This window comes from Phlebotomus papatasi, chromosome 1 (assembly GCF_024763615.1).
Source record: "Phlebotomus papatasi isolate M1 chromosome 1, Ppap_2.1, whole genome shotgun sequence".
NCBI classification, from domain to species: domain Eukaryota; kingdom Metazoa; phylum Arthropoda; class Insecta; order Diptera; family Psychodidae; genus Phlebotomus; species Phlebotomus papatasi.
Genome location: NC_077222.1, coordinates 34145745 through 34172491, shown reverse-complemented (window position 1 = coordinate 34172491; position 26747 = coordinate 34145745). Strand labels below are relative to the sequence as shown.

General features: G+C 34.0%; 2 protein-coding genes across 3 annotated transcripts; one reads left to right on the top strand and one right to left on the bottom strand.

Moving 5' to 3' along the window:
• Positions 1-911: 911 nt before the first annotated feature.
• Positions 912-24547, bottom strand: LOC129798888 (lamin-C-like). 2 transcript variants are annotated; one of them, XM_055842354.1, is made up of 4 exons: positions 23885-24448; positions 10862-11603; positions 5367-6130; positions 912-5217 (listed from the first exon to the last, which is right to left on the bottom strand). In XM_055842354.1, the coding sequence occupies exons 1-3, from the start codon at positions 24292-24294 to the stop codon at positions 5408-5410; spliced, it is 1875 nt and encodes a 624-aa protein (XP_055698329.1). In that variant the 5' UTR covers positions 24295-24448; the 3' UTR covers positions 912-5217; positions 5367-5407. The 2 variants fall into 2 exon arrangements, with proteins under 2 accessions (XP_055698329.1, XP_055698330.1); XM_055842355.1 differs by having other exon boundaries at positions 912-6130; positions 23885-24547.
• Positions 24494-25181, top strand: LOC129798889 (50S ribosomal protein L27). Its single transcript, XM_055842356.1, has 2 exons — positions 24494-24670; positions 24759-25181. The coding sequence occupies exons 1-2, from the start codon at positions 24595-24597 to the stop codon at positions 25127-25129; spliced, it is 447 nt and encodes a 148-aa protein (XP_055698331.1). The 5' UTR covers positions 24494-24594; the 3' UTR covers positions 25130-25181.
• The last annotated feature ends 1566 nt before the right edge of the window (positions 25182-26747 follow it).

Here is a 26747-nt window from a genome sequence, read left to right as displayed (position 1 = left end):
GCTAAGAATAACTGCAACAGCTACAATTTTCTTGAAGATTATTCTAAAGTCCTTGATATTGTCAGTCTGATCATAGGACTCTTTGATGGCATTATTAAGGTAAGTGAATAATTTCATCTTTCTTACTTGAAACCATGATCTCGAAATGTTTCTCTATTAGGTGAGATTCTTCAGAATCTGACCTAATAATCCTAACAAAATTTCATGTCTTCCGATCGGCCTCAAACTTGGCCAAAATGTGATTCGAGACTTCCTGATCACGCATATATCGCTCCTTGAAATTATAAGGGGCCAACTAATTTTCGGCCATTTTTCAGGAGACAGCATGAAAGATTCAACTTTGTGTAAATAACGTAAATAAGTATCTCAATTTAATGATCGAACAAAAACAATTTATTTCTTTTCTTCTTTTCTATTTGTATGAGCACTAATATAAACATCGAAGTTTTTATATTTTTACCTTTCAAAACAAGTTTTTTAATGAGTTAGTTCCTTGTCGTTCTAAATTATGCGTAAATTTTGCTAAAATGAGAATGACAAGGGATCAACTTGCTTGAGTTAGTTCCTTGTTTCACAAAAATTTGAACGATGAATATAGGGTAAATTAAGCTAATTCAAAACTTGCTCTAAATGGAAATTTTTCTCTATTCCAAATGGAAACATCATTGTTTTCATGATAAATACAGTGCTACAAGTAGACTCACTCAATCGGCTCTTTTTGAATCGGGCGACAAATTTTGTTGACAATTTTCACGTTCTCTCTCTCTCTTCTTTTTATGTTTTTTTTGGCTGTCAGACTCAATCAGGTCCATATAGCCATTTCGCTCACTCTTATTTACTCATCTCTCCTTATCATTTTTATTTTTGCTCCATCACAAATCCTTTTTTTGCTCCCTTATCTTTTATCATACTTCCTTCTTGATATTTTTGCGTTCAGTTTGTAGCTTTTAAGGACGGTGAAAAACTGTTTTCCAATTATTCACCGGACGCGCTTCGATCAAGGATCGAACCGAGGGCCTCTGCGTCACAAAGCCAACACTTTGCCCATTGAGCTACCGAGACCCCAATTTTCACGTTCAATTATGAAGCTAATTCGCTCAAATTCGCTGTAGTTCTTCCTATTTTATCGTGATTCTTTATAATTGAGCGCTTTTTGTGGAATTTACAAAGGCTTTGACGCACAATTCTATCGCTAAACCGGATGACATTTTGCCCCATATTCCCGATTGAGAGAGAGTCTACTGTAAATTATTATATTTATATATTTTCTATACCACAGTTTCATTATTTAGTTAATTTTGCTCCAAACAAAGCGAAAATCCATTCTTAGTCACAAATTTTAATTTATAAATTTCTCAGAAAAATTAAAAGTGTACCTTTTCACCATCGAATTTTTCATCGATCGACTATGTTTTCCAATGAAAAACACAATAAAGTGACCGTTGTTTATTCGTTTTGTTTAACATTTATGTCTTATTTCTGGCTAATTTTAGTTAAATTAAGTGCTAATCTTTATTGTTAACGGTACGTGAAGTTTTCAAATGAAATAATTACCTATTTCGTGAATAAAAAGGATTTTTCTGAAGTGTCTGCAAATGCTTCAATAGGAAACCCCGGAAATATGATTTTTTTTGGAGAGATTTTCTTATTGTTTTAGATGGGAAAGGAGAAAAGACCAGGAATAAGAACAAATCTTGCACTCAGGAGCAACTCAACAAGGTTTTGGAAGAATTTCGTCGCGGTTTCACTTACACTTTTTGTCTCCAATTAGAAAATTTCTCTTGTCTCCATTTAGATTAATATGTTTCCAATAGAAACATTTTACACTCGAGTATTTTTCTTGTATTTAAGAAGTTTTCAAATTATATTTAAAGAATTTTCACTAAACAGTAACATTCTAGAAGAGTCAAGGAGCAAATTTATGTAATTCTCTTCAGAAAAAAATATGAACTTAATGTGTTGCATCTTCTGTCAAAGTTAAAGCGTCTGGAAATGGTTTTGAATTAGGACATTTACCCTACTATTTTGTGACGCGGGAATATTGAAGACTTTTTTTGCTTATTTTTCAGCATAAAACTTTAATTTCTTTTATTAATATCCCTGATCGTGAAATAGGGCCAGAAGATTAGCAATGTATTTCAAATGACCTTCAAATTATACAAGAAAGTGACGTTTTCATACCTAGCCTGTGACCCATTCGTTAAAAATCAGTCTCATTGAAACACCTTCAGTTTCTTTAACGACTAATTATAAAAATTCTAAAAGTTTTTTTCATAAAAATTATCATTTTTTAGATAATCATACAACATTCATCCATAAAAACCGTTTAAAATTCATTTCTTTTACTATTTGTTCACTATTTTTCAATTAAAATATTTCTGTCTTTTTATGCCTTAAACGGATATGACTGCCTGGAGGCGGTCTTTACCTTTTCTCACCTGGTGCCCAAACGGAAAGAGATAATGAAGAAGGGATGGTATTTTTGATTTCAGTGGACCATTAATTACCCTAGACAAAATTATTTAATTACCTTTTTTGCATATCAAAGAAAGTACTGTTAGAGGGTTAAGCTAAATATTTTAACAATTTATTGAAGAACTCTGGCCAGAGTAGGTACTGTTTGTTGATGAATTTATTTTAAACTACACGGTAAAAACTTTTGGACACTGACCAAAATATTGGAACTAAGTTTTCCTTGGAACAAATTTCTTTGGAATCAATTTGTACGTGTACCTAGAAAAGATATTTGTTTGTTCCAAAAAGTTTTCTTTACAGTTTCGTTACAAAATACAGTTACAATTTTGTTAGAGTTGTTTTTGGAACCGTTTTGATACAGTGTAATGTCTACAAATTTGAGTTGATTTCGTTTTATACAAATTTGTTCCTGAAATTTGGAACAGAATTTGTTGCACTCGGCTGTTTTGTTCCCACTGTCAGGAACAAATTGGTACATATTTTTTATAACAATATTATTCCTACATCTGTAACATATTTGTTCCAAAAATTTTCGATGTCCATGGACGAGGTAATTTTTGGAACGAAATTGTTACTCATATAGGGAATCTTTTTGTTCCCATTGTCGGGAACAAATCCGTGTAAGTGATTTTGCCTTACAGTTAAGGCCTATACTTCAGTCGAGATGGATTTCGGTAGCGAAAGTTCATAAGGAACATCAAATAAAAATCAACTTAAGAGTGTTGTATACAGACGCGTGCATGACGAAATCATATGCAAGTGCTGGCAGCAGGAGGGGAAGGGAATCTCGAATTTAAAAAGTGAAACCATGTAACACGAAAATTGCCACAGATTTGGCGTCCTCTTCCCTTCGGTGACGGGTGACTGAGTGTGAGAGGAGGGATACGCTTTTATTTCGTTACTAATATTGGGTATCTTTTTGTTCCTCCTAGAAGGTACAAATTTGTTCCAAAAATTATGGTGTCCGTGGACGAGCTACAATTTGGAACAAATTCATTACTAATATTGGGTATCTTTTTGAGTCTCATAAAATGAACAAGATTATGCCAAAAATTATGGTGTCCGTGGACGAGCTAATTTTTGGAACAAATACGTGCCGAAATTTTTTACCGTGTATTGAAGCTTTTTGCTCTACTTTTATTCCGCGCGAGATTCGTTTTACGGCCGATTCATTCAAAAGAAATCGCCTGCGGGTATGCAAATTTTCACAACGCATAAAGCGATTTCGCGCGTTTTTTTTTCGGTCCCGAAAATATGCATAATCCCCGGACTAAGTGTACATTTAGGGGCATTTCAAAAATCATTTTAATTTATATCAAATTCTTTTAGTCCGTTTTCTCTCAAGCCGGAACTCCTTGTATTTTGGGCTGAAACTCATAGGGCACACTTTACAACCAAATTCAACCGTTGGTTTTGCCATAGACACCTGAAGGATTTTTCTGCACTGCAATCCTCTTATCCAGTTCAACATAAAAGAGAAATACATCCAATAAACCCTGATAAATAGAAGCTGAAACCAGGCTCATCATTTTTTTTTGTAGAGAATTCAACTTTATTCTGGTACATATAAATATACAGTTAATTCTGTGTAATTGTATCCTTAAAAAAATCTGTTTGTCCTTCCTCCATCGAAGAAACTTATGCCCTCTTTTTAGCACCCTCCCTAATGATTTTAAAAACCACATTCCGTGATGTATTTTTCTTTTTATTTCTCTTTATTTTTCCAATCAAGTTTTAATTTTTAATAAATGTCATTCCTAATCAATATTAGCACAAATAAAAATATGCGAGAAAAAGACTTTTAAATGAACACAAAAATGTTAATAACTACGAGTTTGAAAATAAAAGCGAAAGATTTGACTGACTTTTTTTCTTCTGTTTTTTTTTTCTTTTATTTTTATCTTACGGCAGTTTTTTTCTCAAGGGAGGTTTTTTTTTGTAAAAGAATGCTTTTTTTATAATTCTATTTTTTTTTATTTAAAGAAAAAAAATTAAATGTATAATTTTTAAGCAAAAAAAAGAATCTTGAGAAATATTCTCAGAAGAAAAAAAAAAGATAATAGAAAAAAATCTTAAAATTAAACTTTGTTAGAGAAAATCTTATCAGTTAATTATTTTTTTTTCAATCCTTATTCCTTCTCTCTCTCTCTCTTCTTTACAATCTATCTTTTTTATTTGTAAGTTGTTTTACTCCAAAAATTATTGGACTGTAGGCATCTTCAAGTGGACAGAAAAATTGAGGATTATTCTTTTATTTTCCGTCCGTGGTATATTTGTTTTTTTTTTAATAATATAGCTCTAATAATCTCTACAAGATTTTTCTTTTCTTCATTTTTTTTTATCAAGGAAGCGAATAATGCAAATTTTGCTTTTTATGCACAATAATTGGGATTGTGTTTATTTATTTATTTCTTTTTCTTGCAGACAAATAATCTTTGTTCAATTTGATCGATTTACAATCTGATCATTTTTACCCAAAAATTCAGATTTTCAGTTTAGAAATTTTTCATTTCTTCTCTTCGTGCTCAAAGAAAAGAAATCATGTGAAATTAATTGAAATGTAAAAGAAAAAAAAATGTTTTTTAACATTTAAAAGAGAAGTTTTTTTTACTTCCTTGTTCTTTGTAGAAGTCTCTTCACGATTTTCTCGTTTTATTTATTTTTTTCTTTATGAAATTGATATTATTTTTTCTCCAATTCTTACGATAATTGAAATAATTCTTTTTCTTTACTGAATTACAACTAAAAAAGAAAGAAAAAAAAGAATTGTATAATTAAAAAAACCATCTGTTTTCTTCTTCGAAAGTCCCTTTGATAAGAATCATCCATCAAGAAGTTTCTCATTCTTAATTTAATTTTTCGAAAAAACTAAAATGTTTTATTTTCTTTACCTCTCCGTGGGGGCCGATTGCAGTTAAGTTAGATGCTCCGTTCACATGACACGGCACTTTTCCGTCCCTTGAGGATCTCCACTGCCAAATTGGGACGCCCTAGAGGCTGACCTGAGGCTCTGATGGTGGTACAAATCATCTCCGCCAAAGCCAGATTCACGATGTCTGGACGCCAAGCTGCTCAAATGCGTACGAATCCTCTCACTGGCAGCCACCTCGTCTCCTTCTGCATTCATCAGAAGTGTCTTCATATTGTCCCCCACAAACCACTTCTTGCCATTCATCACGATATTCGTGGGTGGTTCATGTGTCACGCCCGAATCTGCTGACCAAACCGTAATGACCGCCTCAGCATCCGCCTTCACGCTTCGATGGAACTTAAACACTGTCTCATTGCTGCCCACAGTACGTGTCAACTGCCAGCCCCCAATAGGAATCTCCCTGGGCCCCTTATTCCTCAACTTGACAAATTTTCCCTCCGGATCAGCCTCAACAATCTCAATGTCCCCCTTGGCCGATGCCGTCACGGAAAAATCACTGAAATTCCGCTCTTCGGATTCCTCCAAATACGTACGCTTTCGCTTCAACGCCGGCTGCCCCGTTTGGCGCTGCGGTGTCCTACGGGAGCCGCCTGCGCGGCTCCCTGAACGAAAAATCTGAGAAAATGAACTACCAGATGCCCCAGAAGTCGGAGTAATATTGAGACGATGTTCTTCACCAGCCAACAATTTGTCATACGCTGCAATCTCCATGTCTAGGGAAACCTACAATACACAAAGGGACAAAAAATTCCCATTGGGCGATCTCTCTATGGATTCTTTCTATAGAAAACCAAAATTTCGAAGCGCGAAGCGAGGAAATGCCACACAAAGCAAAGAAGAAAAGCACAAACAGTTTAAAAGAAAAAAAAAATACATGCAGAAAGATAGTTACACAAAGAAAAAAAACCTTACTTTACCTTACTTCAAAATAAATCACAAATAATAAATCAGAAGCATCTTTAAAATGAGTACATAACAAATCTTTACGGACGAAACAAGAAGTAAAAATATCTGTTTTTTTGCTTTCGAAATTGATCTTCGAATTTTTGAAACGCCAGTTGCTGAATAAAGCAAATAAAAAATAACGCGCAATAAGAAAACGCCTTTTCTTTGGCTTTCGAAACCCATCTTCGAAATCTAAAAAAGCTTAGGAGGAACTGGGGTAGTAGTAAACAGGGGTAGTTGTAAACACTGTGATTTTTTCCAATAATCTTAAGACTCCAGAGGATAAAACCCATAAGCATTCATAGATACCATGGGAATGTATGTCCACAGATGAATTAGTCAATAAAATCCTAATACTTTAAAAATAAAATTAATTTTTCTCGAAAATGTTGATATTTCGATTATTTTGGTCATTTGGATTTCCACCTGGAAATTAAAAACTGTGTAAAATAATCGAAATGTAGCAATATCAGTTCTTTCCTACATCTTTTAGGATTATATTTATGCATTTACAAATTGAGATTCTCATTATTTCAAAAGAATTAATAATTGGTCAGAAAACAGCATTTGGGGTAGATGTAAACAGGCAATTTCAATTTCACAAAATGAGTAGGTAAAAGAGCGGGAAATTGACCTTCATACGAAATGTCTAATTCATTGACTACGAAAAAATTGGTGGCGCTGTGTTTAATAAGAAGTCACATGTTGTCAAAATATGGGGAAAATCCATTGAAAAATGTCTTTGATTTGCATGCTTTTAGTTTTTTTTTTTTGCTATTTTAATATTCCTTGTAAAAATTGTAGTGATTTTTTGAAAAATAAACAGTCTTTATATATCTCTTAAATAATTAAAATAATTGAAAGTGATGCAAAGTTAATTTCAAAGGTGGAAAAAAGGGTGTTTACATCCTCCCCAGAAAGTGTTTACTTCTACCCCAGGTATTTTGTGAAAAGAGAAAAATGCACAGTGACACAAATTTTATTTTTATGGAAAGCTCAATTGTTTTCCAGCGTCCGCATTACCCGCAATGAATTGCCTATACCCAAGGGTAAAATATGAGCTAAGAAAGATTTTCCAAAAAGTCACGGTGTCCTTGAAAAATCACCTCAAATTCGCATCTATTGAAAATGGTTACATGTGCCCCAGTCTCCCCTACATCACCCTAATCATTGAACAATAATTCTTTACTGTCACTTTAATATTATTTAAAAAATTCTGTAAACTTCGTGCGAACATTCAGTTTGAATTTTCGAACAGTGCAATTTATCATGCCAGCCGGGACATTTTGATAAGAAAAAATATTCCGTATAACCCTGATTTAGACCGTAGGGTTACATGTGGTATTTCTGGACAAGGTGCTTTTCGAGATAAAATATGGGTATTTTGGGACACATCAAAAATGCTATAAATATTTGTTTTCTAATTATTTTTAAGTTCTATATGTAATATTAAGCTCTTTACGTATCAGATAAACATAAAATTTCTGAAATTTTATTTAAATTAAAGCGTGAATTGTGAGTGTCACATTTCACTTCTTACAAAACTTTCAGTAGGGGAAAGGCTCATAATTTTGTCCAGTTTCTTATTTTGGACACTTTGAGGATAACATTGGACACTAAAAATAAATTGATTAAAATAATGGATTTTTATTCCAATATTTGATGAATAATGAATTCAATTTAAATATTTGTTCTTTTTGGAAGATTTTAACACTAAATACGTTAAATTTTGAATATTATTTGAGTTGAAATTGCTTTGTTGAAAATTCAGTGTGAGCAATTGCTTACGAGAAATATGACAGAACTTTGTGTTTACTTCAGTTCTTATTTAACTGTGGTGAAGTGCTAACAATGTTTCTTCGGATTTTTATTATTGAATTAATTATTGAATATTCATTGAATATTGTGTTGATTCACGTTAGTGGTGATTTGTACATTTGATCTAAAGTGAGATTTGCCTTGTGAATTAGATTTTTCGTGTGAAAAATGGGAAATGTTTTAAGAAATTCACCAGTGAGGTAATACTCCTTATTTTGGACAGGTGTTTTTCTCACGAAATTTCGTGAAGTTTTAGCTTTTGGAATGACTAGGTTGGACAAATGCCTGGAGAAACTAAGGAGCATCATCTCTACGAAAGAGATGTAGCGAGAAAAGCCTTGAAAGGCTCCCGGAAAGGCCAGGAAATGAGCGAATCCGCACGTACTTGGAGTATCGAAGTCAACTCACTTTAATGAATGATATGGAAAGTTTCCGGGCTTCTGTGACATTCTACGTTTCCCTTACATGAACAGGAAGAGGACTTGGTAAGATTGGTTCATCAAATGAAGAACAATGGGCATCCTCTTGAGGCGGATTAGCTGTCTAAATTTACAGTCAAGTTGTCCAAATTAATAAACAAGTTGTCCAAAATAAGAGCCAAATTCACCTCTACATATCAATTCATTTTTAAACGTATTAAAACTGATTTTAGTAAAGATAAGACGATAAATAGCTTGCTACGTTTCTAAACAACCCTTCTGAAAAGAGAGTAACAAAAAAAGCCAATTATCATTAAAAATATCGCACTTCAAACTTGGAACATGGATGCTTATCAGCAGACTGTCCAAAATTATGGGCCTTTACCCTATGGTCAATTTTGCAGATGTCAACACAAACAGTACTTCTCAGCTTCTTTGGATTTCGAAATCAATCTTCGAAAATATGCATTTGCATTTGATATTAGCTAAAAATAGCTATTTGCATTTTACAACCGTGTATTTGCATTTTTAAAATACACCGGGAAAACTTATTGAAGACATGAAACATTTGTCAGAAATGTGTACGGAAACACGAAAAGTTTTCGGAAACACAAATTTCTTTCCATAAATACGCAAACACAATCATCACAACGGCGATTGCGTTAAAAACGGAAAGTGTGAAAAACAATCGAAAATCTCTAAGGATACTCAGTATGGACAAGATAATTATTGAAAACTCCAAGTCAATATCTCTTACTGTTTCGTGTCTAATCTGGCAATATACGGCAAAAAACCAACAGCAATATTTCTATTAAGCCACCAAATTGAGAACAAGATAATGCAGCAAACATTTACATATTGCATTGCATGCAGATTTAGCAAACGGAATAAAGGTCAATAAAAAGATCATCTTGGTGTAGTCATGACAAAATCAGTTTTTTTTTAATTAAATGGATTTTTAAAGTGTGCCAAATTTCGGCATAGTTGCATGCAAGCGCCAAAGTCTCAAGTTTGAAATGTAATATCTTTAATAGAAATTGATTTTTTTATTCCTTCTACTTAAGGAGTGTTGCTTGGAACCTTGTAGACAGTTTATCGTCTTTATTTACTCTAAAATCATTCATAATACATATTAAAATGAATAAAAATGTAGGCATAGCTTTGTTGCCCTATTTCGGCTACCTTCATTCTCATAGTTCCTTGCCCTTCGGGAATTCTTCCAATGTCTTCTGTCGTCCAATGTACTGACAAATCACTGTCAAGATCACTTATTGATCTTTATTCAATTATCTCTAACAACATTTTTAAGGTATATCATGTTTTTGTACTTAGATCCGTAATGTAGGCAAAATGTTTTTTCCGGTTTTTGATATTTAATTGGTCGTAGCTCCGATTGTACTAAACCAATTGAATTCATTACTAAGAAAAAGTTAATGGCCTTTAAATGACTGGCAATTCTCTTGAACTAGTGAAGTTTGTAAAACCGACACCAGAGGCGCTTTAGTCTCAAATATCTAGTCTAGAGAAAAAGCATATTTTTCAATTTTAAATTTGCATAATAACGTAACGAACGCACATATTAGGCATTTTAATAAATAATTCGATGATTTTGTAATAAAATTGCAATGATAACAAAATTTTATGTTTAGTAAGCATTAAAATTTTCATTGTTCAAGTTTTTTTTTGTGTAATGAAAAGACAAGTAGTTCGTTATCATTAACACACTTTCTTTTGAAGGCCATTCGATAACGATTTTCTATTGCGCAAAAGTTCACATCAGAAGACTCTTACAAAGAATAACAATTGCTGAACAAAACTGCATGTTTGTTCTTAAGAATAATTATTCACCTCACACCATTTGCTTTTTTTACATAAGCAATTAAACCCTTTAATATCGGGTTGTAGAACATCAATAAAAACCACAACACTTAGCAGTTGAGAAAGCACAACAAATTGTTAGAAAGATGCAAAATATTATTACAAAATAAATTGACTAGAAAATCCAAAAAAAAAATCAATAACTTTATGAAAAATTTATTAATTCACAGTACTGATTAATCACAGTTTTAAAATCAATAGAGCATGAATTAGCAATTAGAAACAACTTGCAAAAATGTTTTTATCAAGAAAGCAGAAGCAGATGGCACTTTTGTTATGGTGCCATAAAATAAAGACAAGGAATAAGCAAATTAAGATAATGGAAGAAAACCAATTCAAACTAGTTTTTTTCACAGCACAAAACAAAAATAAATAGGAATTAACAAATATTCACCTTGATATCCATAAGATCCTGATATTCCTGGAGTTGCTGTGCCATCTCATCGCGAAGTCGGAGTAATTCGGCCTCAAGGGTCCTCACCAGATCTCCATGGCGTTGACGTTCGGTATCAATGAGCCTCTCGAGGTCATGAATGCGTCCATTTAGGGCAGCATTCTGGCCCTCTAGTTCATTGATCTTGGATTTGAGTGAATCAATATGAAGGCGCGTCTGTCTCAGTTCCTCAAAGGCTGCAGATGCTGAATTAGTATTAGCATTTAGGGCATTCTGCAAATTCTTGATTTTCTGCTCATACAGCAAATCAATCTGCTCCCTATTGGCCTTCATCTGTCCCTCATACTGCTCACGCAACTCCTGGAGGGACTCCTTCAGTTTCGCCTCATACTGTTCACTCAGACGTCCATCTAACTCACTAATTTCCACCTGACGCCTCGTACGGGTCTCCGTGAGTTCCTGCTGATACACACCATCCTTGAAGGCCAATTCCTCCTTCAAACTCTGAATACTATTCTCCAGATCAACACGTGCCAGAGTCTCCTCCTCCAGATGCTTCCTCATCCCATCCAATTGCTTTCGCAACTTCTCATTCTCCTTCTCCAACTCCTTGGCATCATCCTGATACTTCTTCCGTTCATTGCAGGCTGCATTGTACTTTCCAGTTAATTCACTGCATCTCGACTCGTACATCCGAGCACTGTTCTCTGCCAGAAGCAAATCTTTCGTCTTCTTGTCCAGCCTAATTTTTTTTTTAAATTCATTGTTGCCAAAAAGGAACAAAAAAGAATTGTTGAGGGTTAGAAACTTATTTGAAAATCAATATTAAACTCTCACACAGAGGCACGTGGTCACAATTGAAGAAAGGGAAGATGCCAAAAATAAAAATTTGCCACATATTGAGAAAATCGATTAATGATGAAGAGACACGCGATGAAAATAATCCCCCAGAGACGCATTTCAACACGCTGCTTTTCATTTTATCCGAGCAGTTGCTGAATAAATGGAATTGACAAATAACTACTAGACATTAAGGTAATACTGCCTCCGTTCCGTAAACCAGTAATAATCCCAAATAAAGTTATGGTACTTGAGATTCCTTACAGGCGACCTCGAAATGCGTGCAACTCTGGGAAAATTGTGCGAATCCGCGAAAAATTCCGCTGACCGCGAAAATCCGTGGAGCATTCCGCGATCTGTGACAATGTTCAAAATGCAATATCTCGAAAACTAGGGTAAATGTCCTAATTTAAAACCATTTCCAGACGCTTTAACTTTGACAGAAGATTCATATTTTTTCTGAAGAAAATTACATGAATTTGCTCCTTGACTCTTCTAGAATGTTACTGTTTAGTGAAAATTCTTTAGATATAATTTGAAAACTTCTTAAATACAAGAAAAATACGCGAGCGTAAAATGCTTCTATTGGAAACATATTAATCCAAATGGAGACAGGGGAAAGTTTCTAATTGGAGACAAACAGTGTAAGGCTTACAAAACCTTGTTGAGTTGCTCTTGAGTGCAGGATTTGTTCTTATTCTTGGTCTTTTTTTCATTTCCCATCTAAAACAATAAGAAAATCTCTACAAAAAAGGCATATTTCCGGGGTTTCCTATTGAAGCATTTGCAGACACTTCAGAAAAATCCTTTTTATTCACGAAATAGGTAATTATTTCATTTGAAAACTTCACGTACCGTCAACAATAAAGATTAGCACTTATTTTAAATAAAATTAGCCAGAAATGTGACATTAAATGTTAATCAAAACGAATAAACAACAGTCACCTTATTGTGTTTTTCATTGGAAAGCATGGTCGATCGATGAAAAATTCGATGCTGTAAAAGTAGACTTTTAATTTTTCTGAGAAATTTATAAATTAAAATTTGTGACTAAGAATGGATTTTCGCTCTGTTTGGAGCAAAATTAACTAAATAATGAAACTGTGCTATAGAAAATATATAAATATAATAATTTAGTACTGTATTTATCGTGAAAACAATGATGTTTCCATTTGGAGTAGCGAAAAGTTTCCATTTAGAGCAGGTTTTGAATTAGCTTAATTTACCCTATAACACCTTTTTCCAATTTTTTTTTCTTTTAAATTGGTCTACTAAAATATCTCTACAAAATGAACTTCAAATGACTGAAATCGCATAAACAAATTTCGGGCAATTTTATAAAAAACGTAAAAAAAACTAAAAAATCAATTTTGCTTTAAATTGAAATATTTCGATGACTAAGGTACCGTTACAGAAAGTTCAGACGGTAGGAGGGGGTGGGGGTGGGGGTGGGTCTGACATCACCAACTTTTCTAGCCACCTATTGTTATTTAAGCTTTTCTCGAAAACTGCTTGGCGATATCTCTTTCTGTTCTCTCTTCAGACGCGTTTGTACTCCGGACGGGACAGACGGGACGGACGTTTACGAAAATCGACTTTTATGGCTCCGGCACACCTTTGCGATCAAGATAATTTCATGAAGTCGAAATTCGCATTCCTTTCTTTCTCACATGTTTTGCATATGACTATCTCATTCTTTCGCATACCAAATTCGATTGAGCTAAATTGAATTTGGAGTGATGTTTAAAAGAAGAAGAGTGCGAGAGAATGAGATAGACATATTCAAAGCATGTGAGAAAGAAAGGAATTCCAATTTCGACTTCATGAAATTTTCCTGAAATAAAAGGTGTGCCGGAGCCATTAGCACACATGATTTTCGTGATCTATGAGTGTCAAAGCGTATAAATCCAAAATTTTAGCCCGATCTGACAAGGTCGGATTTCACCTGTGACCACAAAAGCTGAGATTGTAAAGAATCTCAGCTAATTTGGTGGTGTTTCAAAAAGGCGGAAAGGAAGTTGGGGTGGTGAATCTGATATCACCTACTTCTAGCCGCCCATCGACATTTAACCTTTGCTGAAAACCGCTTGTAGATATTGCTTTCCGTTCTCTCTCCAGAAGTGGTTATACTACCGACGGACGGACAGACGGTACGGGACGTCCACGAAAATCGATTTTTGGCGCATATCATATTCGTGATCTAGAAGTGTCAAAACGTGTAAATCATAAACTTGGGCCCGATCGGACGAGGTCGGATTTCTCCTCGGACCACAGAAGCTGAGATTGTAAAAATCTCAGCTAAAAAAAAAGAAAGTGAATTTTAGTTTCATGAAATGATTCTGATGTAATGGTTTCTACAAATGTTTTTTGACTTTTAGATCGTATTCCAAAAAATCACGTATTACAATTTTAGGCGGTCTATAGGATACTTATGGGTATTGATTTTATAAAATGTACTCGGTAGAACTTGGAAAACAACTGAATTTTCTTGGAGAAGATAAAACAATTTAACTTGACACTTTGTCCCAAACCTCCCCAATTTGGGGCAGTATGGGACGCAAAAGGGGATGTTTGGGACGCATTTTTTTCTTGAATGATTCGCATTATTTGGAGCATGTTAATTAATTTTAAATACTAGATTAAAAATATTGCTAACAGAATATTTAATCTCTTATACATAACTTAGAAATTAATTTCAATCTTATTTGTAAAATAGAGTAAATTTATTGTCAATCAGTTATTTCTTCTTTTTCAGTGTTTTCTTCTTATTTCCCATTCTATATTTCTTTGCTTTTTTTTAAATATTAGAATTATCATCATCAAATTTCTCAGGCGAGTAGATACTTTTGACATTTTTACTTTTATTTACGGATTAATGATTGACTTTACGACAACTGCATTGTAACTGTTTTTCCTTGTTTATCTAGATGATCTCTCCTCTCGCCTTTTCTGAGGAACTTGTAAGAATTGTAGAGGATATTTCTTGATAAATTTTTCTTGACAGAATAGTTTTAACGGGATTGCGCAAATGTCGAATATCCTCAGGAGAAGAAATTATTGATTCTCAAGACATTGATGGTTCAATTGTCTTTGTAGACAACTGCTCAACTGTTAAAGTTTTCGAAGAAAACTGAAGTGCACATGGTGCTATCAGAAAAGAGGATTATAAGACCAATTTTGTGAGGCATGCGACATTTATCTCCGTGTTACCAGTACCCGAAATTGTTTCGATGAATATCTTAAAAATTAAAAATACATTTTTTCATAAAAATTATTGTTTTTGTGTACCAGTCTTCAAGAGTCTTTGAGATCAAAAATTTAATGAGATTTTTTAAAATTAATTTTTGATCGTTTTAATTTATACTCGTACTCTAAATATATTTTTTTTATTATTACAAATATATTCAAGTTATTTATCCGTCAAAAATAACAGAGCAAACGAGTAAACTTGTCGTCTGGAAAATTTTGTGCTTTTTTACCTTTAAGGACGATTGGGTCATATATGACCCATAGTTTTCCAGGACACCTAGGGATGGGAAAATTTCTTTTTAACCGTAAATCTCTTATTTATGCTGAAATATCGAGGAAAACTTGATTTCGTTGAATTTTGCTCAGCGGAAAGCTTTTCGTCCTTAAAGGGTTAACCCTTTAAGGACGATTGGGTCACCGGTGACCCAAAAATTGAATTTTTCCTACGACCTTCTCAAGCTATGTTTTAGTCTAAAAAGTCGGAAAAAGTGATTTTTTCAGCCCCTTCATTTTTTCACCTTCTCGTCCTTAAAGGGCTAAAATAGCGTTGGAGGTTGAAGAAACAATTTAAAAATTAACTAAATAGTTTTTCCAAGTATACATCAAAATGTAAAAATTGAAAAACATTGAGTTCTTAAACTCCATTATGTTCGAAAGAACGATTCACATTCTAATTGTCCGCATTTATAAACGTAAAAAAAGTTTTATTCCGAATATCAATCGAAGATCAGTAGTACGATTAAACATGATGATTTTGCATAAAAAAACATCCCACAATCTACCTTGATCATCAATTCAAAGCAAATATCAAAAAGACCTTCTGACAAAAAAACATCTTCATCAGCTTTGTTTACATTTTCATTCTTCCTCTGTTTTCTCTTTTGCAAAAAAATCCCTTTAAAGGTTTTTATTTAATCTCCTTGATTCTTTGAAAACAAAAAAACCATGAAAGCCTTTCTCTTCGTCAAAAACCAATTCCAAATTGAAAGTGAAAGAGGAATAAAGTGTGGTCATTGACCTTCAATGGAGTCTTTCTTTTCTGTTTTTCTCTTCGTCCACCTCTTTTTTTTTGTCTTTCCCATCATCCCGCCTATAAATAGCTTTGGCCCACAAAATAATGCATCTCCTGGGCTTTCTCCTCTCCTTCTCTCTCTCCTTTTTCACAAAAATTCTCCTTCACCCAGTGAGAGACAAACAGACACGAGATCAGACGCATCTTCTTTGGGATTTTGAGAAGTAAATAAACCAAAAACCAAAAATTCCATCTCTTCATCATCATCATCGTTTGTCTAAACACAGGAAATCACCCATGAAAATGAGGAAAAAAGGGTTTTTTTTTATCGAATATTTAACGTATTTACGATGCTATTGAGCAATTTTACGACGCTTGAGAATATTTTAGAGAGCATTGAAAAAGAAGGAAGATCGCAGTTTTTTGTCCATGTGGCAAAGAATTTTCATTAGCGACTCTGTAATTTATTGTATGTGACTTCCAATTCCCAATTCAATGGAAAAAAATATCGCTAAATTAATAGAAATGAGGCAGAAGTTTTGAATGTGCTTGACTTGGGCTATTAAACTGAAGAAGTTTAACCAATTGTCAGCAATTTTATCTAGAACATTGCTTCACAAACCCAAATTACTTTTGGCGGGAAAATATTTCAAACCATTCCAATGATTTTCCCTCGAGTCCCTAACTCAAAACTCCCTTTAAATCTATTAAAATTAATTCATTTTAATTAAATTCCCCTAAGTTTTTTTCTGTATTTTTAAATAGATTTCAGAAAACCATCGTAAAACACTCCCATTTCACCTCTGAGAATGTTCCTTCTTCCATTATATTTTTTTTTCTCCACCATCACAATCAAAAAAATTATTTATTTTCTTGCCTTTTACACTTCTTTCACTCCCTCTTTTATTGCCCTCTTCTTTTCCCACATTATTTTTCTCCTTCACATGTGTGACTGTATTAAACTAAGTGACATCACGCCCAAAAACAGAAATGACGCGCGATGGCGTAAAGAAATCTTATAGAGACCCAAAATGATTTTTTTTTTCTCTTCCTTTTCATTTGAGGAACACTAACAAGAATATGTGAAAAACCTCGAAAAAATTTTATGAGATTGTATTTAAAGATCTCTCTCAATGAAACTCGTCTAAATCAATATTTGCACAAAAATTGTGAGAAATCTCTATTAAAAGATTTTTCCGAAGAAAAAAAGAAGCTCTCTCTGTCTTCAGAAGGACAGGTGCTTTTTGGTAGAGAGAGATTCAGCAACACTGAGAGAAATTCGAAAAAGTTAAAATAAATAACATTCCGAAAATGTTAATTTTTCCCTGCAGTATTGATCCGAAATCGGTGTAAATATTACCCTTTTTAGGTGTATTAGGAGTTAAAGTTACCCTTTTCCATGTTAATTTTACCCTTAAAAAGGTGTAAAATTAACATTAAAAAATGTTGATATATTTTTACACCTAAAAAGTGTTAAATTTATGAGGAAAAAAGTTAATCGCACCCCTGTTTTTTTTTTCTCAGTGAAGAAGCAAAAGACAATTTGTGGCCTCCCGTGACGCAATTTCTGCCGCCTTGGGGTCTTATGGAGTTCTTCTCTCTCTCTTACTTTCTTATACATCTCCTCTCTTGTCTTTGACCTCATACAATACAGTCAATAAATCACTCACAGGGTGAACTGGATTCTTTTGCAAAAGCCACAATCTCAAAAAAAAATTGCCAGAACAGCCCAATTAGCAAAAATTTATTCTTACGGTTTCTTCTTCTATTCAATGGCAAAGATTCAAATGAATGAGTTTTTGCTCCAAAACTCTTAAAATTATCGCTAAGATTTTGCTAATAAATTTTTGGCTCTATTGGTTGAATACAGGCTGATACAAAAAAAAACTGTGAGATAAACTACAAAAATTGCTGATGACACAATTTTTGGTAATTTTTCCCCCAATCCAGTTTTTTCACTGCAAAATGACATCAGAAATTATTTTAAATATCAGCATCAATGAGATAATTTTACTTGCAGATTGAAATAAATTTAATTTTATCTCAATTCTGTGGCAGTACTTGAAACTTTACGCTTAAAGTCAGCAACAAAAAACATTAATACCTTGATAAAGAGCAAACTTTTAAGCGATTTTGTAATAATAAAGCATAATTAGAGTAATTCAGAAATATTCACATTTTCTTCTTAATTTTTACATTAAATAATTTTTTTTTCTGAGATAAAATCTCCAACATCGGTTAAAATCTCCCCAAGTGTGTCCTGACTAAAATAGAATGCCTGGCAGATTTTCAAATTTACCCATGTTTCATTCTTTTTTACGAAACTTTTTGAAGTTTTTTCAAAAGAATATTTCATTAAAAGTTATACCAATCGAAAAGAAAATCAATTAAAAATTTGGATTGGTGGGGATCACGTGAAAATGAGGTGCAAAGTGAATCCTTTCTCAGTAAAAGCAAAATTGATTATGGCTAACTTTATTAATATCATTATTATTTTGTAGGCTTTATTAAAATCGCCTTTGTTTTTGTGTGCTAAGTGAATTCAAAGTGTGTGTTATTTTTCCTATATCATTTCCTAAATCATTTTTTCGGACTTTAGAGCAAAACACAACTTCAGAAGGCCATAGGAAAAATTTAATTTTTGGGTCACCGGTGACCCAATCGTCCTTAAAGGGTTAAGGACCATGGCCAATGACCGTCCAGTCAACCCGTCGAAATGATCAGGAGCACTCTAAAGTTCTTTTTGTAAACCGATCTCTTGTAAAAATTTTATTATTTTACTGTGACCCATATCGTCGAACAATAAGACCTAAATAGGGGAATGTAGGCAGCCTTCGCACGTTTTTTCGTGCTTCATATTCAGGATTTTTTTCTGACTAAACTGTAAAATGGGCAATAAATTGCACTACACCAAAAAAATCTGTGATCCTTTAGGTTTCTATGCATGCCTAGTCCACTATCACAGAATTGTTGGTTTTTCCTGGACAGGAAAATGAAAAAGATATGACGATTTGTGCGATTCTTGCCCCCGGAGCCAGCGTTCACACGATGGGGGTTTGGGTTCGTCATTGCTTTTTTTCTCGAAATAAATTTTATCCACAATTAAGAATTATTTTCCTACGGTTATACTGTACCCCCGTGAACCCGCGGAAACTATCACTGCACTAAAAGAAGATCTTTAAAACACTTTTTTCCACATTTTCTGGAGCACTGTTTTTTCTTCCAAATAAATATCGAAAATCGACTAAACTGTCAAAATTAGTCGTCTGGTCAGCTGGAATCGCCGGAACATTGTAGAGGTTATGTTAATATTGTTTTGTTTTCCTAAAGGTTTCATAAATTATATTAAGAAAGGTGATAAGCTTCTGTGTTTTTCAGAGTGTTCGAGTAACACTCGCTTTGTGAGTAAAATGTTTGGTTTTCCTAATTCTTATTGCAAATGTTTAAAGTGGCTCATAATTTTTTCGATATCCTTTAGCATGGTAGCAGTTTAGTTAGTGACATTGAGTCCCAGGCTAATGGTGAGCATGTTCACACGGTTCACACTGTGAATAAACGTCGTCTCATGGAGATGGGCAGGAAACTACACGCCTGTCGAAGAGGAAATGTCCAGGATTGTCTCCCTGTGGCTTATGAGGCTTTAGTGAAGTTATGGTTTTCAATCTGAAGTTGCCGGATGCATATGCGAATGCTCACACATTCAGTGTTTGAAACCACACACAGTGTAGTACTTGCGAATTTTCCGGCACCGTGAAAATAATTTCCCTCCGATGCAAAAAATTATTATGTAAATATCATCTCTAGTATACTCTTCATCCACTGTGTAAGTGATTTTTTTTAGAAATGAGTTTAAATATGAGAAATCAAATGAAATATGTGCCATTAAAATTACCCATTTTGGGCCAATTTTCTATTTGTGATCCTAGCACCTAGGAAAGAAGGGCTTGGCTGCCTATTTTTACAATGAAGATAAGGTTCATAATTACTTAACTTATGGCTAAGAAATTCGGAACCAACTCTTTGGAAATAAAGAGAAAATTCACATCGTTTGAAAGCACACACGTGCGAAGCCTGCCTACATTCCCCTAGATCTGTACCAATATGAAAATGTCATATGACAAATTTTTCCAGTGATTATCGAAAAAGTATTGCAAAGGAGCTCTGTGAAGATTTCAGTATTTGATATGAGTTGCATTTTAGCTATTTTTAATGTTTTCTTTAATTGATTCACTTTAAAAAATTTAAATTTAGACACAATTACAGTGACAATGTCATCCTGTTTCAGAATTCCCCTATTGGTTCAGTGTTTTTCGACAAATATTGGTAATGTCTACAGTTTCGCTACAGAATTCTCATACAAGTGGATTCGGTGGATTGTTACGTTTTATTTTGTATTTATGCGTTAATCTTGTGTGTTGAATAAATTTAAAGCTGTGCTAAAAGTGTGTTTAATTTTCCCTTTTCTTACTCGTCAAAAAATTATTTCACCGTTCTTATATAAGTTCAGTTCTTAAGTAAGTTCTTACTAAGTAATTAATTAAGGCATTTTTTGGATGATAGTAGTGACATCTAATGGTAAAAAGTGGAAACTGGAATATAGAATACAATGGACACATGTTGACCATTGAATAACAAAAGATGGAAAAATAAGACGTAAAAAAAACATAACCTCCGATTTTCGTTAGCAAAACTTTTAATTATTTAGTGATAAATCTATTGGAAATGAAGATTAGTTAACTTTACAGTGCCTATTTTGTTTTTGGCGAGCTTATCTGAAGGCCTTTCCTTTAGTCTCAGCAGCCTTAAATCCAAATTTTGTAATTTTGACCACAAAAGGATCCTAAATTCTTTTTCAGTACAAAAAAGTGCCTAATATTCTGCACTGAGAGAAATCCGAAAAAGTTAAAATAACATTCCGGAAATGTTAATTTTACCCTGCAGTATTGATCCGAAATCGGTGTAAATATTAACCTTTTCATGTGTATTATGGGTTAAAGTTACCCTTTTTCGTGTTGATTTTACCCTTAAAAGGTGTAAAATTAATATTAAAAAATGTTGATATATTTTTACACCTAAAGTGTTAAATTTATGAGGAAAAAAAGTTAATCGCACCCCCTTTTTTTCTCAGTGTGTCAAAATTTTCCTTTAGTTCATGATCTAGACTCACATGAGTGAACCGGGAGTGTAAAGCCCGAAAGAATATAAATTTCTGATATTTCTTTACCTTAGCCCAATAAAGCACGTGTTTCGGGAGTCTAATCAAATAATTCTCTATTCTTCTCTCAGTTAAAGCTCCCTGACCCAGTATGTGTTTGCGTTCGGCCGAACAGAGATTAGAACAATGTTTTGATTGTAACAAGGAGATCAATGTAAGAAAATTATTTTTCAGAAATAAAACAAATATCAAGAAATGAGAGAATATATCTTATATAAGTATTAGTGTGATTGCTTGAAGAGTTATCAGTTATCACCCAAAACCCATTAATTAGGCATTATTGCAAAGGCCTTAATTAAGTACTTAGTGTTAAGACTCTGTTATGCCATATTACTTTCGCCATTCGCCACAATGCCTTGCCCTTTGTATCATTTTCATATATTTTTTTAAGCAATTGGATGCTCTAGAATTCCTTGAAATAAAACCATTGGACTAATAACTTATTATAAATACTTAATAAGTTTAATGTTTTAGCCGAGTGTATAGGCTTCCACCAAATTTTAACTTAAATCGTTTACTACAATAAGGCTCTCGCAGAGATTATTGGAAATATCTCTAAATAAAGTTGTACAACACAATAAATAAAATAAATTAAAAATTAAAAAATTTATATAAAGTTTTGTTTTAAAGTAAGCAATGTTTTAGAAACCAAAAACTGTTTTAAATTACCTAATTTATGATAGATATTTTTAATTCAAACATATTTTTATAATAGTAAAAAATTATTTTAAAAAAATCTTAATTTAATTTGTTATTCGGCTTGGGAAGAGTCAACAAAATAATTAATTAAAATGAAAAAAAACGATGAAAATATTTTATATTTAACTAAGGTAAAGTACCCTCTAGTCGGCCGGTTCCTCAACTCGGCCAGTTGAATTATTTAATCAATTTTTTAACGTATTATAGTCAATTTCTATGAAATTTTCACTGATTTATGTTATATATATAATATAATACACCTTATAATGTTAAATCGGTAAGACCATATTATAACAAATCTAAGTAAATTGAATAAATAGTCGCACTGGCCGAGTTGAGAAACCGGCCGACTACAGGGTACTTTACCTTAAATAAGAAAAATTTTAAAGAACAGTAGACTCTCTCTCAATTGGGCATTTGGGGCAAAATGACATCCGGTTTATCGATAGATTTGGGCGTCAAAGCCTTTGTAAATTCCACAAAAAGCGCTCAATTATAAAGAATCACGATAAAATAGGAAGAACTGCAGCGAATTTGAACAAATTATAGCTTCATAATTAAACCTGAAAATTGACAACAACATTTTTCGCCCGATTGAGCGGGAGTCTACTGTAAAGTGGTGTCAATTATGCTTCAAAGTAAATTTTAAAAATTTCTGAATTTTGGAAGGTATTTTTCATCTCCAAAGTTAGCAAAAATGTTTTAATAATTTTTAACCTATTCGATTTTTTTCTATTTTCCTTTAGGCGTATTTAGTTATTTGGATATTTCCCAAGTTCACAAGATAAAAAAATAGAAATTAAAAGAAAAATTGGAAATTATATTGAGATTTTTTATAAACTCAATTACAATTTTTCAAAAACGGGTATTTTTATTTTTGTTTTTTTTTTCTGGATCCTTCAGAATTTTTTAAAAAAAATCAACATTCTTAATTTTTAAATGTGGAAATATTATTAAAAAAAAAACTAAGTTTTCTTTAAAAAATTGATATATTTTTCTTAAATGCAGGTTCGGTACTTATTCATACCGAAACTTCTTTAATCCCTGCCTTTTTAGAAAGTAAAAGTAATCCCAGGATTAGCCTGGACCCTGGAGTGATTAAAAATTCTTCAAAACTACCTCCACTACCTCAATTAACTCCCATAAATCCGACAAATGTCTCCGTTAAGGCGTCTACACATTGGGAGCAATTTTCGTCAAAAATTGTGTTTTTGACAGAAATTTGACGTTTCCCCCTACAACGCTGCAGGGAATTTCCTTCAAAAAAGCAATTTTTGTCAAAAATCGCTTTTTGACAGAATTTTGACGTTTCTGCCTACAGCACTGCAGCCAATTTTCTTCAAAAAAGCCATTTTTGACGAAAATTGATCCCAATGTGTAGACACCTTTATACTTTGAAAAACGAAATCTAGCAGCTACCCCAAACCCCTTATCAAGTCTGACTTAGAGATTTCCGAGCGTGACAGAGTTTGAGTCACCCTGTGAATAGCTTTTGAGGCCTTCCACAAATAAAATCTCACACAGAGGCATCACGAAATCCCCCATAAATGATATTCCTATCAATTTCTCTCTGAATTTTTTCGTCCCTGACGAACGGATTCGCACGGAATGTGTATCAGCCCAATTTACGCTCAATGGGATCATCGGGAAGACCGGGAAGTTATCCGGTTTTGGGACAGAGATTGAACACACCAGGAAAGAGAGAGAGAATTGCCTCTCTAGGAGACACACTGAGTGTATGTGTGAGTCAACATTTATGATCTTGTCGACATTCTTCGGGGTGACATCACACTCCACATTTGCTGCTCTTTCGTCAGGCATGTGGAGCTCCCGGCGAGAGAGATGGGCATTCAATGGGTCTCCCGGGAGAGCAAGAGAGATGGCAATGTGGGTGAATAAATTAGCGGATTTTTTTGAGAATAATTCATGGTCACTGCCTCGGGCGAGAGTGTGAGGAGAAATGGTTTTTTTCTTTTCTTTTTTGGGAGGGCGAAAATGGGGCGCTTACCTGGCCTTGAGATCATCATTTTCTTCCCAGAGACGCTTGGTGTCGATCTCCAGCTTTGCCTTTTCGCGTGCTGTCTCATCAAGGAGCTTCCGGGCATCCGACAGCTCATGCTCATACATGGACTTGATGTTGGACACCTCCCGCGTCACCGTCTCCTGCGACGACTGCACCTGGAGCGATAATCGCGAATTCTCCTGCTCCAGACTCCGGGCGCGCTCAATATAGATGGCCAGACGATCATTGAGATTCTGCAGTTCAGCCTTCTCCTGCAGGCGACTCGCCCGAGTGGGACTGAGTGGACTTGCCGGCCGTACGTTTGGACCGGGTGTCGGAGTCGTCTTTCCACCCGGTACTGGCGTACTGGACGCCAAGGGCGTTCCCGACCCACTCTTTTTCGCTTTAGATGCCATTACACTATAACCACAAATCACTTGCCACGGCTATTCACAACAATTTTGAGGTATTTTCAGAGTTTTTCTCGGCTTCTTGTTCACTACACAGCACACAGCACTTCCTCTCCAACTCAACAATTTCACAAAAATGGCGTCGGACGCTCGACGACAGCGCACAAAACGGCTGCTTGAATTTTGCCACCAGGCGGCTCTGATCGATGGGATATTTTTTGGGATATTTTTTTTTATCTCAGTGTTTTTCGTGTTTTTGCTACCAAATCGAGAAATCTTGGAATACTCAAAGACATAGAAGCCAGCATGGGCCTCTTCTCATCTCTGAAGTCAGCTTCATCATTCTACCAAAGGATTCTCCCCAATACCCTCCCACAAACAGGTATAATCCAGAGATATCCACTTCCCCATTTGAAAAACATAACCTCAATCACCCTTCCTGCGACCACAATATTTTCTTTTTGCATCAGTTTCCGTGAGGTTTGCCAGCAAAAAAACCGGCACCAGTACCCGCAACCAAGGCAAGGGGAACAGCAAACCCAAACATAGGGGATGGAAGCGCCAAGACTCTGAATATGTCACAAGTGGAACTCTCTTGGCTCTGCAGAGGACAACTCGCTTCCATCCGGGTCTCAATGTTGGTTTTGGGCGGAATGGGACGCTCTGGGCAATGCAGTCTGGAAAAGTGATCATCAGCTGTGAGAAAACCGACCTGAACTGGGATCATTCGTGGGTTCGGAGGAATTACGCAGAAAGGGAAGGACAAACCATCTACAAGAAATTCTTCAATGTTATCCCAGAAAAGCAGCACCAGAACTTCCGGCTGGTTGAAGAGGTGTAGAGAATATTGAATAGTTTATTAATAAATTATAGATTTTTAATTAAATAGAAATCTTTTGCCTTGGGATAATTTTGAGGTTTTCTGGATTTAAAAAAAAATCCGTGAATCGCAGACTGCGTTCAGCTTAAAAAAACAATTGCAATCCACAGTAACCGAGCGGGCACATAATTTTGTGCTAATTTTTAGATCTGATAAATCGTAGAAATAGATCTACTCAAGGGAGAGACATGATGGTTAAAAATCTGTACACCACCTTCACAAAGAATGAAAAGAAAAAGACTCCTGGTAGATTGGAAGAGTTTCTATCAGCAAAGAATTCAGGTAAGTACTTTTGCATTAAAATTTTATTTTTAATATAAGGGTCATATTAGTAGAATCTTGGACTAAAAAAGTGTCCCCGGGATAAATTTTCATTCCACTCGTTTTTCAATAAAAAAATTGATTTCTTTTACAGCAATATAATACACCTATATTTTTACGAAAATATTATTAATTTGGGTGACACAAAACTTTTAATATTATAATACCATTATTTTTAGCCAAAATTCTTTTCCTAAAAATTGCTCAAAATAACAATTTTCAGGCTACTTTTCAGTATACAGTCGAGTTCCTCAAATTTGAACTCCTCAAATTTGAACGACGGTTGAGTTCAAAATGTAAAATTTGAGGTTATGTGAAGAAAGTTTTTCGTGGAGTGCCATTTTTCTCTGGTATTTTCTCAATATTATCGTTTTATATTAACTTCCGCAACAAATTTAATTTATTTCACAATAAATTACATTGATATATTCTCTAAAATTGTTTATCTTAATTTGCGGAAAGTGCATTTCACATGAATTCCGTTACGTTTTTGAAAATATCGTTCAAATTTGAGGAGTGAGAAATGACCCCCCAAATGTTCAAGTTTGAGGAACTCTACTGTAAATCCAATTTAATAATTAAAATTGGAAAGCAGAAAATAAGAATTTGTGTTAACGTTTTTAATAATCTGCGTTGTCTGCGTTCTTTTGAAAAACCTTGGATTTACAATCCGGAACTCGTAGCTTCTGCCGTTTACCCAGTGAGATCAGTTATGATATAAGGAATATAAATAGGTGCCGGCTGCAACCTTTGCACTATTTTTAACCTTTTAAGGAAGAGAAGCTTTTCGCTGAGCGAAATTCAACGGAATCAAGTTTCCCTCGATATTTTAGCCTAAATAAGAGATTTACGGAAAGAAATTTTCCCATCCCTAGGAGTCCTGGAAAACTATGGGTCATATATGACCCAATCGTCCTTATAGGTAAAAAAGCACCAAATTTTCCAGACGACTAGTTTACTCGTTTGCTCTGTTATTTTTGAAAGATAACTTGAATATATTTGTAATAATAAAAAAAATTAGAGTTCAAGTAGAAATTAAAACGATCAAAGATTAATTTTAAAAAATCTCATTCAATTTTTGGTCTCAAAGACTCTTGAAGACTTGTACACAAAAACAATAATTTTTATGAAAAAATGTATTATTTACTTCATTTTTAATTTTTATGATATTCTTCGAAACAATTGCGAGTACTGGTAATTCTGGCTTAAGAAAAAAAACGGATAGAAAGAATTTAATATTAATTGCCTATTATTGGGA